The sequence below is a fragment of the Beta vulgaris genome, chromosome 5 (genome assembly GCF_026745355.1).
Source record: "Beta vulgaris subsp. vulgaris cultivar EL10 chromosome 5, EL10.2, whole genome shotgun sequence".
NCBI classification, from domain to species: Eukaryota; Viridiplantae; Streptophyta; class Magnoliopsida; order Caryophyllales; family Amaranthaceae; genus Beta; species Beta vulgaris.
In genome coordinates this window covers 65,639,127-65,655,649 of record NC_079206.1, presented here as the reverse complement: position 1 = coordinate 65,655,649, position 16,523 = coordinate 65,639,127, and the positions used below count along the sequence as shown (strand labels likewise).

Below are 16,523 nucleotides of genomic sequence, written 5' to 3'. Positions count from 1 at the left end.
CACAACCATTGCTTTTCCCGCAACACAATTAAATTCGCAAAATTAAATATATTTGCTTTCAACAAAGAAACATACAGAGTAGATATAATGCAAATGTATGGGCATCAATATATAATGAGACACCGAGTATTAATCGAATTTGGAAAATGTGGTAACCGTAGACTGAGAATTACAAGAAAACCAAATGTCCAAATCACATCGGTCATAGGCGGATGCAACCAAGTACATGTTGGCCGATTGAATTAAACCTCAAGAAACGATTGAAAAACTATCACAAAAATGCACATCGATTTACATACGCTTTGATCATTCGGTTCTGAGAATATCTACAAGAGATGCAACCGCTGCTACAATAAAAACAAGCAAAGTATATAAACACCCCCGACAAAAATAGATGCGAGAGCCTAGCTTTTTCATCAAGTATTGAGCAGATACCTTAGCAAGAACCTTCTTCGTGATAATCCAACTCAGAAACTAAGCAACTGCTGAAGCCTGAAAGGTAGCATGGCCTCTCCTATCTCAAAGAGACTGGCAACCAAGCTGTTGATTCTTCAATCTTTCAGTTCTTTTGCTTCCAGCACGGATCTGTTTGGGGAAAGAATAAAAAGGGGTCAGTTACCAAGATACTGACTTCGTAATTGAATGCAAAAGTGCAGCAGTATGTATGAACTTCAGTGAATTCATTAGAGATTGAGCAGAACTCGAATCTGTAAAAATTTATGTCAGTACACGTATATAATATCTCCATTCAGTTTTATCATTTCAACAGCGATAATAGAGTGGATCGATAAACTATGTTGCTGATACTAACACTGTTTTTGTATGAGTTGCAACATTTGCTTTTTAAGGTCTCCGATGCATAATTGACATTAATATCTTTAGCTATACACTAGTAGTAAATATCATTAAATTTTGATATTTCAAACATATATATTGCCGTGAATTTCAATATCTCACATAACAACATACGACTTTATATATAAGGACTATGGAGTAAAAGTTATAGAGAAATGGTCAAAGAATATAGAGTTTGACCCTGACTTGAAAAGGCAAATTTTGCAATTAGCTACTAATAAAAGGACAGAGGAACTATATAAAATAGAAAGATCACATTATATCATAACCATAGTTGGTTAAGCCATATTCATAGGCGGATCATTCCAAAGCCAGATAACACCTAAACATATGAATTTACGAATTATACTGCATCACGAACGCAATGTAAAAGGAACAGCTGAAGGGGCAAGGAATAGGAATAGGAATAGGAACAGGAAAAAAAAAAGGTGCCAGGAGAGACATACCCTGCAGGCTTCCAGATATTTTAGGACATTTAAAAATGTGCAGCACCATACTAATCTTCAATTCTATGAATTTTCAGTTTCAAACGATTCAATGTAGGAACCTTCTGCATCCTCTGCAAACAAAATTTCCTCGTTCATTTCCGGAAAATCATCTGGGTACTTTATTCTAAAAAAGTCAAGCTCTGCTTCCAAGTCTTGTATTTCTTTCTCCTTTTCAGCAATCATGTCATTAGCCTTTTCCAGCGCATCCACATCGTACTCTGCTTGCTCTTCCATCATCCTCAGATACTGAAGCGCCTCCATGTTAAGCGCAGCCTTTTCCTCTTGCAACTTAGTTATCATAGCCATAGCTTGATTCGCAGCAATTGCAGCTGCATTTCTCTCTTCTTCTAGCTCCTTGTGCAAATCTTTGATCCGTGTCTTATCATATTCAACCTGTCGTCTCAACTTGTCGACAAGACTTTCACCTTCAATTTCACTAACATTTTCTTCTAGAGATTCAAAGGACTGAGACCTCTCCATACTCGGCGATTTTGGAGGTACCAGAGAGTCAATCGAGCTAGGGCTCTCAATCTTCTGTGGCCCATCCGTGTTACCATTCACTGAAGAGTTAATATTGCTTGATGATGAATCTATTTGAGAGTCCAATATTTTTGAAGAAGTAGATTCCTCAGCTGATCCAATACCATTGCGAGCTCTTTTGCCAAGTTGTTCTGAGAAAAGATTTGAAACTTTAATGTCCTTGACAGTACTCGAGGCAACGTTTCTTGCACCAATGGCGGAACTATTATTGGGAACAACTGCAGCATCTTTCCTTAAATAATCAGTTGAGGTACTATTCAAATCAATGGATTCCCAACTATTCATAGCAGAAGCATGTATTTTATCACCAATTTCCCTGGTTTCAATATCTGAAAGTAATTTTACAAGAATAAATAATAATCAACAACTGAGAAACTAGGAGTATGAATAAGGTGTACAAACCTACTCCTTCTGTTTGTAAATAGATGTTCCATTGGCAAAAGTGAAAGTCAAAGTGGAATTTCAGTTTCTATTAACAAACAAAGGGAGCATGAAACAAGAGACTAAACGAGAATGCAATATGAACTTACTCTTTTGTTTTGATAGTCTAGCAGGCAGTTGCATTTTGGGTGGTATAGCAGTTCTATGAGAAATAAAATCTGAAAAATCAGAAGCAGCAAACTTCTTTGATAGAGGAACTCTGTCACACTTATCTGCTGATACAGATGATGAACCCTCCAAAGCAGTAGATGAAAGAGGTATATCATCCAATGTAACAAACTCAGATGGTGCAGGACTTGCTTTATTAATGATGTTTTGCCAGTTTATCTCTCCAAGACCCTGCCTTAAATCACCATTAGAAACAAGAAATTTTGGAGTGGTCGTTTCACCTTTTTCAGGCTCGAGATGTGGAAACATAAGATTGCTAGCGACAGGAGTTGATTTCTGGAATTGCATTGCTGGGAAAACGTTATCATACTGACTCTTCCTAATAAACTTGGAACCCTGTAAAGATATGTATTCATCCTTTTTTCGGTTCCGAGGCACAACAAATGTGTCATCATCATCAGAAAATGGGAAATCTGACTCAGAGTCAGAACTGATCTTCACCTCAGTGTATCCCACATGAGATAACGAATCATAATCTGTAGTGGACAATGAAAACCGATCATTTTTCTTCTTCAAGCCGTCTTGACGGTTTACACATCTATGTCCAGGTGACTTTGGTAGAGGAATATCCGGTTTTGGAACAGCATTTGATGGTTTTGACTGGACAAACTTATGCACATTTGGTCTAGATCTCCATGCCTTTGAACAACATGAACACAACTTTGTAGTCAAAGAACAAGAACCAGAGTCCAAATTTAGCATTGGTTTCTGAAGACAATCTGATCCCAACTTACCAACCAAGATTTTGTATGTTTCTTCACTTGACTCATTCTTCGCAAATGACAACAGACATTCTTCACACATTGCATGAACATCAGCAAGCCTACCATGGTTATGACAAGAACCCAAGGATGATATCTCTAATTTATGATTACTACAAAGTAGATTTCTATAAAAATCCGGCTTCTCTTTCCCCAAAATATGATCAAGCCTCGAGCACAATATACACGGTAATTGTAGCTCACAATATTGAGCAAATTTTGTCAATAAATACGAAAATGCTGCATCGAGTAGCAAGAGAAACAGCAACAACCACTCGCACGCAGCTGATTTTAGCACGTGGACAAAGCCGTCTAAACTACTATCCTCTTTAATTGGAAAGACTCCTTTCACAGCCATATGTTCTAATTACAGGAGTTCCTACAATGAACCAAAGATTCCACTTGGGAAAACAAAATGACAATCCAGCTTATGAAAACAACCCGAATTCCAAGCTTCCGAAATTAAAATCAACAGTTCCATCCCGTATTCAGACCCTAAAACCACCAAAAATGCCAAAATTCACAATCCATACACCAATTTATCACAACCTACAATAACATTAACAACCAATCACCTAACCATTATTGAATTCTTATAACAAAAACCCAAATGCCATATAATTCCACCTAAATTCACACCCATCAAAACAACAAATTAACAAATACCCAACTCTTCACAATAATTAAAAGTCAATACAACACCACCCAATTCCTCAAATATTCCTAAAAATATTCCATAAACAGAATTCTTCATATGAAAGTCATAATATAATAATTTCCAGAATATCAAAGAGAAAAACAATGAAAGGTCATTACTTTCAAAATGCCCACAATTTTCTAATATCAGAAATGATGAAAATGTTAACAAAATTTCCTCAACAATTCATATTCGAATCATATAAATATCAAAAATGAAACACAAAAAAAGTTTCAAAAATTCTGCAATTTTGGAGAGAGAAAAAACCAAAATGAGGAGAGAGAAAAAGAGGGTACCTTGTATGGAGGTTGAAGATGGATCGAAGATGAGCGAAATACAAGGAAGAAGAAGAAAGGTGAAGGAAAATGCAAGTTTTTTTTTTTTTTTTTTGAAGGATTATAAGTGAAGAAATTTGATGGTGACATGAAATAATGACAAATATGTCTTTTGGGCTATGGGAAATCGACTGACCGTTAAAACTTATAACCTCAACTCTTACTCAACCAACAATAATTTTTTGTTGGGCCAAATGAAACAAATTGTTTTTTCTTCAATGTGCACATGCACCTCAGGCTAGTTATTACAAACTAGTTTTTATATGCACGCGATCCGTGCGAAATAAGTAGAAAATTAATTTTTTTTTAAGGAATATAAAAAATTAAATTAATTGTTAATTATATCGAATAAATTATGGATATTTGAATGGTTGATGGTTTTTTTTTTGTAATGTCTTTTTTTATTTTTTAAATTAGTTAGGTAGTTTCTTTTTTATGTTTAAATTTTTTATTTTTTTAATTAAAGTAAGTAATTAGAATAGAAATGTAATGAGGGTAAAATGAGATTTCTAATATTTTGGTGTCCTACCCCTCTTCCCATATGGAATACTAGTTTTTATATGCACGCGATGCGTGCGAACATACGTACAAAATTATTTTTTTAGGAGATGAAAAAAATAAATTAATTATTAATTATTTCTAATAAATTAGGAATATTTGAATTCTTGGTGGTTTTCTTTTTGTAATATTTTTTTATTTTTTAAATTAATTAGGTAGTTTTCTTTTTTATTTTTTCATTAAAGGAAGTAGTTATAATAGAGATGTTATGAGGGTAAAATGGGGTTTCTAATATTTTGGTGTCCTACCCCTCTTCCCATATAGAATAGAGATAAATATTGACGGTTTACAAATGTTGACGGTCAAAGATGTACATTAAAAGTAGTAAAAAAAAACGAATATATGAAAATAAATAGTGATGTATTGAGTACTCATGAGTCATGATTTTCGAGATGGTTTATGGGTGAGTGGTCTTGTGCAACGGCAGATCAGAAGAAATCCATCTTACCAGGAATTTTCAAAAGGGGGTCCAAAAAAATCATGATTTTCGAGATTGAATTTTGAATGGCGGTCAAATATGTATATGGGAGGTCGTGAAAGAAAATAGATGGAATAGATGATAATTAATAGAGATGTGTTGAACACTTATAATTAATCTCACCATCAAATTTCTTCACTTATAATATCAGAATTGCTAATAGAAATAATATTATGAAACGGAAGAAATATTAGTTTTTTAAGTGAAAAAAAAGAAGACTGATGTCTTAAATTTTAACTTTACCTTGTTCTTAGCTTATCACATGGCTCTATATGCGTGGATACTGGTTGGTGAAATTAGATCTAATGCTCTTTCTCTAATTGGCTTGATTTTTCTCTCAAATGATAGTGTAGCATAAATGTAATATATATTTTCTATATAAGGGTAAGGAGAAAATAATGTTCCGAGATCCTCAGCACGAGGGGAGCTCCAACTTTATCGTTTACAAGGATTGAGTGAAGAGTAGAGTGGGTATAATCAATATATATATATAAAAGAGGAACTTTTCGGGAGCATAGAGCGTGCCACCTAGGATTGCCACGTCATATTATTAATTTAGAGATAATAAAATTTAGAGTTTTTGAGAGATAATAAAATTTAGAGTTTGAGAGATAAGAGTTTATTCACTCTACTGCTATGACAAAACCAAAAAAATTTATCTTTTAGGGATCTATTATCTATTATAAGTACTACTATACTGTATATTCACTTTACGGCTATGATTCACATATAAAATCACAAAATAAAATAAAAAACCTGATTCTTGAGATTTGCCTAAACCATACGATAACATCTAATGAACTGTTGCAAATCTACTTATCTACTTTATTTTATTTTTAAACTTTTATTATAGTGATATACTGATATGTTAGTTGACAATATCGGTAAATATGCGTTCACTTATTAGAGATTGAAACAATCAGTGCTACTAACTTTATATCAACTTTTTATAAATTTTATTAATAGATAATTAAAGATATTAAAGATAATCTAAAAATAAGGGAATAATGACAAATATTTTATCAATTCTGTTTCTATTACAATAATGGGTTTGGGCATGAAATTAAGAAAATGAAAAAAAAATGTGTAGTTTAGCATAGAGGTACTCCTTTAATTAACAAGTGTAGGGGATAAGTAAATCCTTATAAAGTAAGCGCAATTTTATGAGGCAATTTGATGAATAATTAATGATGATTTTATTAACATAAAGTAAAGGTAATACAAAATCAATAATGTTAACAAAAAATTACAAAAAAAATATATAAAAAAACAACCTGTGCAACGCACGGGCTTCAAAACTAGTTATCTTTATTAAACTGAGAATCAACTAAATGACCAACGTTGTCAATCCAATTTGCTACTTTGTTTGATTTTCGTTAGACCTAACGAATAGCCCACGAAGTGAAAGAGCAAGAAAGAGTTTAGATATCCTTAATTATATGAGCAATCTGCCAAAGAGGAGACTAAATACCTATTACTGAGTTGATGACCATAAGATTATCGTCGTCCATGTGTCCATAATTTTATAAATGTATTAAATATACACCTAATGTGTCCATAATTTTATAATATACTTTATACAACTAAGCTAAGCCATGATTCTACCCATATATCACCAATGACATGAATAAGAACTTTCGGGTACTAGCACTGTAGCACACTAGTAGTTCAGGCGTAGCATGTGCGTACTATCTATAGTAATCGGATGTAATTTGGACAATTATAATTCAATTACTCCATTATCGTAAACAAATTTATCTCTATTATATAAGGGAAGGGGGAGCAATGCTGTCCTCTTTTGAAATGCCTATTTTGCCCCCCCTTTCCTTTCTAAATTACAAAAGAAATGTCAAAATCAAAATTGGCACTCAAAGAAAACTACCGAAAATTAATTTACAATATTCATTCACAAATCACTTAAAAGAAGAAATTTTACAAATCACTCATACAATTAAGAAAACTAGCCTTTTGTGCACGCGATGCGTGCGATAATATTTTTAGGCCTAATACTAAGTAGTAAAGAAACTGGAAATGCAAGTTACTATTCAAGTTTACCTTCATTTTGTGAATAAGATTCTTCAATGTTCTTTTTATGTTATTCATTTTGTGATTTGAATATTTTTTTTGTTTCTCAAGTCTTATATGCGCATGTTCTTTTATAATAAGTAGGGAAATTTCCTCAGGTACCCCTGAGGTTTGACGTAATTCCCAAATTACCCCCCACATTTGGGGAATTCCTCAGATACCCCTGAGGTTTGGGTTTGGGCTTAAGATACCCTTACTATGGACGGAACCCTAACGCCGTTAGGTTTTCTCCCTCTCTCTCCCTAATTTTCTCTCTCCTCCCATTCCCCCAACCACTGCCAACACCCCTCCCGCAATCGGCGACCAACAGCAGCGACCACACCCACTCGGCCGGCACCCTACCCCCCCTTCGCCGCCAGAACAGCAGCACCCCGGCGACCCTACCCCTTCCCTTCGCCGGCCATAACAGCAACACCCCTGGCGACCCTTCCCTCTCCATTTCCCCCACCCTCGACACCTCACCCTAGCCCTGCCTTCGCGGCCAGAACAACAGCACCCTGACACGACACCACACCCTCCCTCATTTCCCCCAATCGGAAATGTCCCCCCCTCCCTGTCTCCCACCGTGAGTCGACCCCATTCCCTTCGCAACCCAGATATGCCGCCCACAAACCTTTAAACCCGCCCTCAAAACCACCCTAGGCTGTCGTTCTGCTGTTCTGGCCGGCGCCAACGCCGAGGGTGAGGGATAATTTGGAATGGGAAGGAGGGGTAGGTTCGCCGGCGCCGGAGTAGGGGAGGGGGGTTTGGCAGTGGGTGTGAGAATGGGAGGAGAGAGAAAATGGGGGAGAGAGAGGGGGGAAAACCTAACGGTGTTAGGGTTCCGTCCATAGTAAGGGTATCTTGAGGCCAAACACAAACCTCAGGGGTATTTGAGGAATTCTCAAAATGTGGGGGGTAATTTGGGAATTACGTCAAACCTCAGGGGTACCTGAGGAAATTTCCCTAATAAGTATGATGTTCTTTACTAAATATCGTCATGTTCTTTTTTTTGGGTTTTATTCATTTTTGTAATTTATAATAGTTTTTGATATGGATTTCAGTAATTTCTCTATTTTTCCAAAATTGTAACCGAAAAGTATAATACAGTTTCAGTTTTTTTTCCTTGTCTAACTTCTAAATTCTGATTTCACAAATTAATATTTAAGAATTTTTCATCATTTTAATTTTTCTCCTTTTCTAAATGCTCACACTTTGAGTTTTAATTATATTTGAAAGGAATTTTAAGTTTTTCATACACAATTTGATTTCGCATGAAATGGGCATTTTTATTTTTTCTCCTTTTCTTAATTTGAACACTTTGAGTTTCAATTATAGGTGAAATGAAATTTCAAATCTTGCATACACAATCTGATTTCGCATGAAATGGTTTTCGCAAATTAATGTAATTTTTTGTTTCTGAAAATGGATTTTTGCAAAAGTTGTTCGCAAAAAGGTTTGATATTGTTTTGTTTTTCAAAATTTAATTTTTTGTTTTTGTAAAGTTTCCTGATCATTTGAGTGGTTTGCGTGATTTTTACAATGTGATTTTCTCAATTCTACGAGTGATTTATAAAGTTTCCTCATATAAGTGATTTCTGAGTGATTGTTGAAAACTAATTTCCGGTGGCTTTGTTTGACCTCCATTTTGATATAGAGATTCCTTTTGTAATTTAGAAAGAGAAGGGGGGTAAAATAGTCGGTTCAAAAGAGGACACCGTTGCTCCCTCCTTCCCTTATGTAATAGAGATCACGTTATAAAAATCACGCAAATCACTCAAATAATCGAAAAACTTTATTAAAACTAAAAATTAATATACAAACTAAAACTAATAACGTAGAACGTCAATACATACAAAAACATTTACAAAAATTTACTTACAAATCAATATTCTCAAGAACCATTCACAATTAATGGTGGGTTATGATAAAAATAGAGGTGTATTTGTAGTGAAATCAAAATTTAGAAGTTAGACAAGGAAAAAAAATATTTACTTTTTTTATAGTGTTTAGAAGTTAGTACTATACTTAATTCAAAAATCAACTAAAAAATTATAATATTAGAAATCATAAATAAATTCAATAAAATTTCTATTTTGTTCATAGAATTTAACTTTGAAAAGTAAAAAAAAGACAAAATTAATGGTGAGAGACTTAAGTGACAGAAATTAAACCAATCAAATTTTGCAGCTAAAAACAATTATACTTCATATGTCTAATGTTCAAATTTTGACTCTTATGCTGAAGAAAATCGAGTTTTTGTTTCGAAAAAAATTCAAGCACGCATCGCGTGCAAAAAATTCTAGTACATGTAGATGGAAATGGTATGTAATCATGGCTACAAATTTATACATGTAGTTGGAAATGGTATGTAATTATGGCTACAAATGCTTCAAAGTATAGTAATTATGCTGTCAACCACCCAATCCTTTTATGCTTTTGTTAGCCATGCATCAATCATGATGACAAATTGGCAAAAGTGTACTTGTACTTGTAATCAAATTCTCAAATGTTTGTCGAAGATTCCATCTTGGTTTTGTTAAGATATTGTTTGCAAAGTAACTCAATTTGTGTTATAACAATTTTATACAAGTTTAGGTTGAATTAAGTTTTTTATTAATTTCATAAATAGATTATTCACATTTTACTAGTTAAGTTAATATTTCTAAGAGTACATGTCTTATGTCCCTAACTCCCTACTTCTAATCCATTATTATATCAATGATAAATCAAATTATTAACATTGAATTTGTTATAGGCTTGTAGCCGGTGATTCATCACCCATCCCCCTTAAAAGTATACTGGACAATGATTCATGATTTGCCAATCGCACTAAAGTTCGATTCATGATTATCTATAAAATTAACATTAGAAGTCCAGTTTATGCATTAGAATGATATATATATATATATAATATTATATATATATATATATATATATATATATATTATATATAATATATAATATATATATATATATATATATCGTGTGCTCTTTATTTTATATTCTTATAATTTCATATGTTATTAGTTTGAAATAACTACATATAGGAAGAGTATAGATGTAGTACAATAAGAAAAATACAAGTTACTTTATTAATAGGGTCGATTTTATTAATACAATTAGATGGTTCTGAATTTCTTTATAGAATACTCCTTTGTGCAAGATGCTAAGTAGGAATAAAAAAATAACAAAAACAGAGAAAGTCTCAATTATGTATGACATAGAAGATGTATGGATACTAATTACTTGAATTATAAGGAACAATAATTTGAACTTCACATGCGTACCTTTATTTTCATTCTAAACTTGTGTATCGTACGAGTTTGACAAGCTAGTGTACATTACAAGAGTTTGAATTTAATTTGCATTTTGCACGAATGGTGAGTTACAGTCTTACAGATCATTTATCGACATAATTTTTCTTGAATCAATATCTGTTGACACAACCCGTAAACCAAGTGATACATGGACCCCTCCTCTGAATTATTGAGACAAGCCAAGCATGACTCGTATTTTTCTTGGCCTAGAAGCCTAACGTGTCCATTGGCATACCGGCTCTGACACAGCTCGGCTCGTGCACAACTCTACTTAATTGTAATCCTTAAAAAATAGACTTCACTTGCCAATTGGTTCATAGGCCAAACTAGCAAGTTGAGTTGGGCTTCTTCTAACGCAATGGGCCTCCTGTAAACCCCACTCAATAATTGACCAGTCCACTTCTTCTTGCCTCCTTAGGATACTCCATTGTTGAGTTTGGTAACACTTTTTTTCTTTCATCGTAACTAAAATTCGTGCCAAAAAAACCACACACAAAAGTGCAAAAAAACACACTGTAATTGAGGTACTTCACTACTTCTTATCAAACTATGGAGTAATATATTCAGCTTTGATTTACTGTGTTATTTAGTGAAAAAATAGTACATTAATTGGTTTCGTTGTTCACTTTAATGTGATTATTAGCTTTTGTGATGCACTAATTGCAGGAAAAGCTTGTTTTTTGGAAGAAGCAGAAAGAAACCAATGAAAGGGGCATTCAGATTTAATGGTGTTTTTAACAATTGGGTAACTGAAAATTCTGGGTTTTGTTCTTTTTTTTTTTCAAGTTATGGAATTTATTGGTAGTTTCATTTTCTGGGTAAATTTTTTTTATGGGTGAAATTTCTGGGTATTAGTTGATTTTTTTTTGGGGTTATTGGTTCAATCAATTAATTAATTGTTGCAGAGATTTGTTAGAGGTTTTTCTGCATTGGCTGGAAAGGCTAAAGGGTTACAAATTCCTGGAATTAAGGATATTATAGCTGTGGCTTCAGGTAAAGGTGGAGTTGGCAAGTCAACTACTGCAGGTGTTACTCTCTTCTCCATTCTTTCTCTTCAATTTTTTAAAGAATTTTGTTGGGTTTAAAAGAATTTAGGCATTTGGTTGTTACCTTGGAATGAAAACCAATGTAATTGCCAATTGAGGATCATTACTCTCATAAGTGTTGGGCTTGGGTTCTAGATGTAGAACAGCGAAAATTCGGAATTTGTTGTGTTTTGTTTTGGATATTGTCTATATATATATGCTACTATTAGTATATTAGTCTTGACATGGAATGTGATAGACTTTCAAATTGATGGTAATATAGACAAGAATGTGGTTTACTTGATGATATAGTTGATCAAATTCTTTCTTTGTAGAATCTTTTCTTGGATAGTATTTGTTAAAACAAAAAGTTCCCTAGGAATTCTTCTCGCAAACTATATCAAAATGCTCAGCTGAGTGATGGTTGGGGGGGGGGGGGGGGAACTGTGAGGATACAAATAGAACAAGCTTTTTTCTGTTGTTGGTTTTGTTGTTGATGATGAATTTCACATGGAAATAGATAATAAGGTGCTCGTTGTTGCTACTTGTCAATGCAGAAGATTACTGCTTTTGTGGCATCTGACATAGTATTTGCTTGATGTAAGCTCCACTAACTGTGATCATGTAGCCCATAGAGTAATATGCTAATGGCTTCCTACGAAGCCCAGGTAGAATAAGCGCGATCGAGGATCAATTCTTGTCCCACTTTGTCGAGCATTAGTATTTAGGAAATTTTGGATTTTGGAGAACTTGTTCTAGCAAAGTATTTCAATTTGACGGAGAACTTTGGTGTCAATCTATCATCTTTGAGAATATGGTATCTCTTTCTAGGTCTTCACTTGTTAGATTTTAATCGCGTTTTAGTTAGCATCATTTGATGATTAGGAATAAGTAAAGGGGACTTCTTTCTCTTTATGTTTTTTTCCTGGGGGGTAGAAACTAGGGTGGTTGGCAACTCGGCATGAGGGGATTCATCAGATATGATCTGTTTTTTCACCTATATGCTCTAACTTAACATATTCTGATATCATGTTACAGAGGATTTATGCTGTACTAAGGACTTCTGTTAATATAGCTGATGGGTGTTTGTATGATTATTTCTTATTGCAGTTAATTTGGCTGTTGCCCTCGCTAATAGATGTCAACTTGCTGTTGGCCTGCTTGATGCTGATGTCTATGGGCCTTCTGTCCCTACGATGATGAAGCTTCACGGAAAACCAGAAACCACTGAGGGTGAGGAGATTCCCTCATGATGATATTTTGTGCTGCATTTGTCTTTCAATGTATATGTATATAGAGAGTTTAGATGTTGACTTCTTTTCTATCGTCATTAAGTTATACATACAAAGACGAAATATTTAACGCCCTTCCGCCATTTTTTGATTGAGGAGCTCTTTTTGCTGCGTACATATTATCTCATCACTTCATTTTCTTTTTTCTACCGTTTCTTAGATTTGAAGATGATTCCAAAGGAGAATTATGGAGTGAAGTGCATGTCAATGGGATTGCTTGTGGAAAAGGATGCGCCTATTGTTTGGAGAGGTCCTATGGTATGTAGCCTCATATGATATGTTGGCATTAGCTTATATGACTTCTTTTCATCAAGCTATGGGTTTCATCTTGGTTTGACTCTAGTCTTTCAGGTAATGAATGCTCTGGAGAAAATGGCAAAAGGAGCTGAGTGGGGGAAGCTTGATGTTCTTGTGGTCGACATGCCACCTGGAACTGGTGATGCTCAGCTAACCATTTCTCAGCGGCTACAATTATCAGGTAGTTCGAAAAGTTTTTACTCCTGACAACCTAGTGTAGGAAGAATATTCATTTGCAGACTTATGCATAGCATCATTTCCTAGGTCTTTAGGCCTGAATATCTAGTGGATTAATCAAAGCTACATCCGTATGGGTCTTTGATGAAGATGCACTTTCACCCTTTTAACACGCACTGCACCAGACAGTAGACTCACATACTGTTCCAATTGGAGCATTCATCTCTTCCATTTGGGGGTGGGATGGTGAGGGGGTCGGGCAGGAGGAGACTACTGATAATGCAATGGGAGCTGTGATGTCAGTCATTGGAGCATTGATGTCTTCAATTAGTTGTTGTTGTTGTTTCCTGGTTTCTCCGCACAATGATGATTTCTTTTCTCAACATTCTATCAGTTCTATGCCTATACCACTATTGTGCATTGACTGCATATGTCCTCTTTCTACGAGTTTAGTGAACTACTTTGCTTTATTCATTTGGTAACGTTTTATTAGCTGCCAAACCTGAATTATCTTTCCCCTGAAATGTGGTGTTTTTGGTTTTCTTGTATTTATAGGTGCTATTATTGTCTCCACTCCTCAAGATATAGCATTACTTGATGCTCGAAGAGGTGCTCACATGTTCGCCAAAGTTGACGTTCCGGTAAGATTAACTAAACTTGAAACAATTTAGCATTCCGCTGAATTGTTCAATCTGATATGGTTGGAGCGTGTATGGAAATATAATAGTTCTTGGAATTCTTGAAATACTACAATACGACTTGTTGAAATTCAAGAATGAAAATTCCATCTCTCTTAGCTTGCCGTATACTGAACTCTCTTTTAATGCTTATATGATTCAGCCTTTGGGTTGAATGATGGTTATTTGCGCTGGTCAGTGGACCATTCGTGTGCTCTTTGATCCTGGTCAAGGAGAAGCAATGCCAAAAATCGAAAGTTCACCTTCTCACTGTTTACCATTGTCTTGAAGGGCGAATTGCTAGCATCTAGTACGTCAAAGATAGAACATATATGGACAATGAAACTAGAATTTTGCAAATATTACCTCCTTGTTGCCAGTTATGCACATTTTGCTTAAAAAATGATATTGTGGGCTTTGCTTTTTTTATGCAGATTATAGGTATCATAGAAAATATGAGCTGCTTTATGTGTCCACACTGTAGCCAGCCTTCATTTATTTTTGGGGAAGGAGGAGCAAGGAGGACGGCAAATGAACTGTCTCTCGAATATCTTGGTGATGTAAGTGACTCGTTTTCTTTTTGAGAAATCCACTATGGGTAAGCTACGTCCTACTGTTTTCTTTTTCCTGAGTCACGAAGTACTAAACTCTTAGCATAATATTTTGGTCTTTTCTGCTCTTAAAGCCTCAATTCCATTATCCCAAGCGAATTTAAGGGTTGGAAATGTGCTATGGATTAAAATGTCTTGTTCAACTTGCTATTGAGTGATTCCTACTCTGTTGGAGATGCACAGGTGGATCTTTCTACTTTCAGTTTGACCTCAAAGTAAATTTTGGTTCTGGGAATATGTCAATATCCCTCTGAAGATAAAGAATCATTATGGCAACCGACCTTTAGCAACTTTATTGAAGGACCACCACATAATTCTCTCCAAAAGTATAGCTGAGTATGAGCTGGCTTAAGAGTGATAAATGAGAATACAAGTCTCTTATCCTCTTAGCCTTTAGGAATCCCGTGTACCACAACATAATCTGCCAGTTCTGGCTACTGCACTGCCTTGCCAATATAATACCCTTACGTTCTCTAATTACTCGTTCCCAACATCATATTGTTAGTTTGTGTCTTTGTGACTTAGCTCGGAGTTCCCTGGTTCCTACTGAAACTGATCGCACTATTTTTACAAGACCCAAATAACCCCATAACCCGAAGTTGATATATATGTAGAGGAAATGTATCAGATGGATTTTGGGCCCATCACTTGGTGTTTATAGTGCTTGAATCTTAAAAAACCGTGTACAACAACAACCCAATATAAAATCTGCCAAGAGTATGTTTAAAGAGATCCTGATGTAAACAATCTTATCTTCGATTACTTCTAAGAAAAGGTTTTTTGCATACACACACACATAGGAAGTCAATGTGTGTTATTTATCAGGTAATTTAGACTGTTTTATGGCCATGGTGACGTGTTGATTGATGGCTGGTCATGAGAGAAGATCAATAGAGTGATGGATGTGTTTTATACTAACATCATCTCAAGTAGTAGTAGTAACCTTTTTGCCCTTTTTGCTTCAATTGAGCATTTTATTACCCGACTGGTTCAGCTTGCAGGCTGCTGCTGTAAAACATCCTATAAATTTGTAGTAACCTCATAAAAGTGGTGGTTATTATTTTTAAAGATGTTCTTATGATATTATGTTTTTTGTTAATGCAGATACCCATTGAGATGGACATTAGAACTTGCTGTGATGAAGGTGTTCCTATAGTAATATCATCACCAGATTCAAAAAGCGCCAGAGGATACACTGATGTGGCTCAGAAAGTTGTGAAACGACTTGAGGATCTTTCACAGAAGCAATTTCACCCTGAAATTTCACTCTGATTTTTAAGTGCGGACCTTGTACCTCTTCATTGGGGCGGAATGTCCACAAGACCATAAATCATAGGCCTTCGGACTATTTGGCTAAATCTTCGTCTTGTGGCTCTCGTGGGGTATCTTTGAAACTTCACTCTATACGGGACACTCACCGTTCCATCTCTTGTTTAGCTAACTAAAATTTAGGCAAACAGAGTTTTCTTATTTGTGCAGCTCGAAATCTTCTCAGTGGTAGAGGGCCTTGTTTAGTCTTTATGTATGTGTGTTCATGGTCTTGTCCTTCTAAGTTCAATGGTTACTCTTCCAGTTTTGACTCGTGTCGGTATACATTTGAAGTTTTGTTGTAAGCCTCTTTGGTATACCTTGAGTTATAGTTTTTGACCATAATAATTTCAATATGCTTATGCAATTTCTTGGTTTCATATCTTCATATAGACCATGTTTTAAGTGGCTAGTAATACTTGCCACCCTTA

The 16,523-nt window shown here is 34.9% G+C and overlaps 2 protein-coding genes across 6 annotated transcripts; one reads left to right on the top strand and one right to left on the bottom strand.

Moving 5' to 3' along the window:
- Positions 1-85: 85 nt before the first annotated feature.
- Positions 86-4,669, bottom strand: LOC104894613 (hypothetical protein). Of its 4 annotated transcripts, none has more exons than XM_010680895.3 (5): positions 4,247-4,669; positions 2,414-3,802; positions 1,302-2,212; positions 436-585; positions 86-347 (listed from the first exon to the last, which is right to left on the bottom strand). In XM_010680895.3, the coding sequence occupies exons 2-3, from the start codon at positions 3,609-3,611 to the stop codon at positions 1,365-1,367; spliced, it is 2,046 nt and encodes a 681-aa protein (XP_010679197.2). In that variant the 5' UTR covers positions 3,612-3,802; positions 4,247-4,669; the 3' UTR covers positions 86-347; positions 436-585; positions 1,302-1,364. The 4 variants fall into 4 exon arrangements, with proteins under 4 accessions (XP_010679197.2, XP_010679198.2, XP_010679195.2 ...); XM_010680896.3 differs by having other exon boundaries at positions 86-344; XM_010680893.3 differs by having other exon boundaries at positions 86-585.
- Positions 4,670-11,106: 6,437 nt separating this feature from the next.
- On the top strand, positions 11,107-16,472 carry LOC104894612 (iron-sulfur protein required for NADH dehydrogenase, mitochondrial). Of its 2 annotated transcripts, none has more exons than XM_057395309.1 (9): positions 11,107-11,229; positions 11,349-11,450; positions 11,611-11,731; positions 12,841-12,963; positions 13,183-13,280; positions 13,374-13,500; positions 14,052-14,137; positions 14,608-14,733; positions 15,889-16,472. In XM_057395309.1, the coding sequence occupies exons 2-9, from the start codon at positions 11,409-11,411 to the stop codon at positions 16,054-16,056; spliced, it is 891 nt and encodes a 296-aa protein (XP_057251292.1). In that variant the 5' UTR covers positions 11,107-11,229; positions 11,349-11,408; the 3' UTR covers positions 16,057-16,472. The 2 variants fall into 2 exon arrangements, with proteins under 2 accessions (XP_057251292.1, XP_010679194.2); XM_010680892.4 differs by having other exon boundaries at positions 11,120-11,229; positions 11,372-11,450.
- Positions 16,473-16,523: the final 51 nt, after the last annotated feature.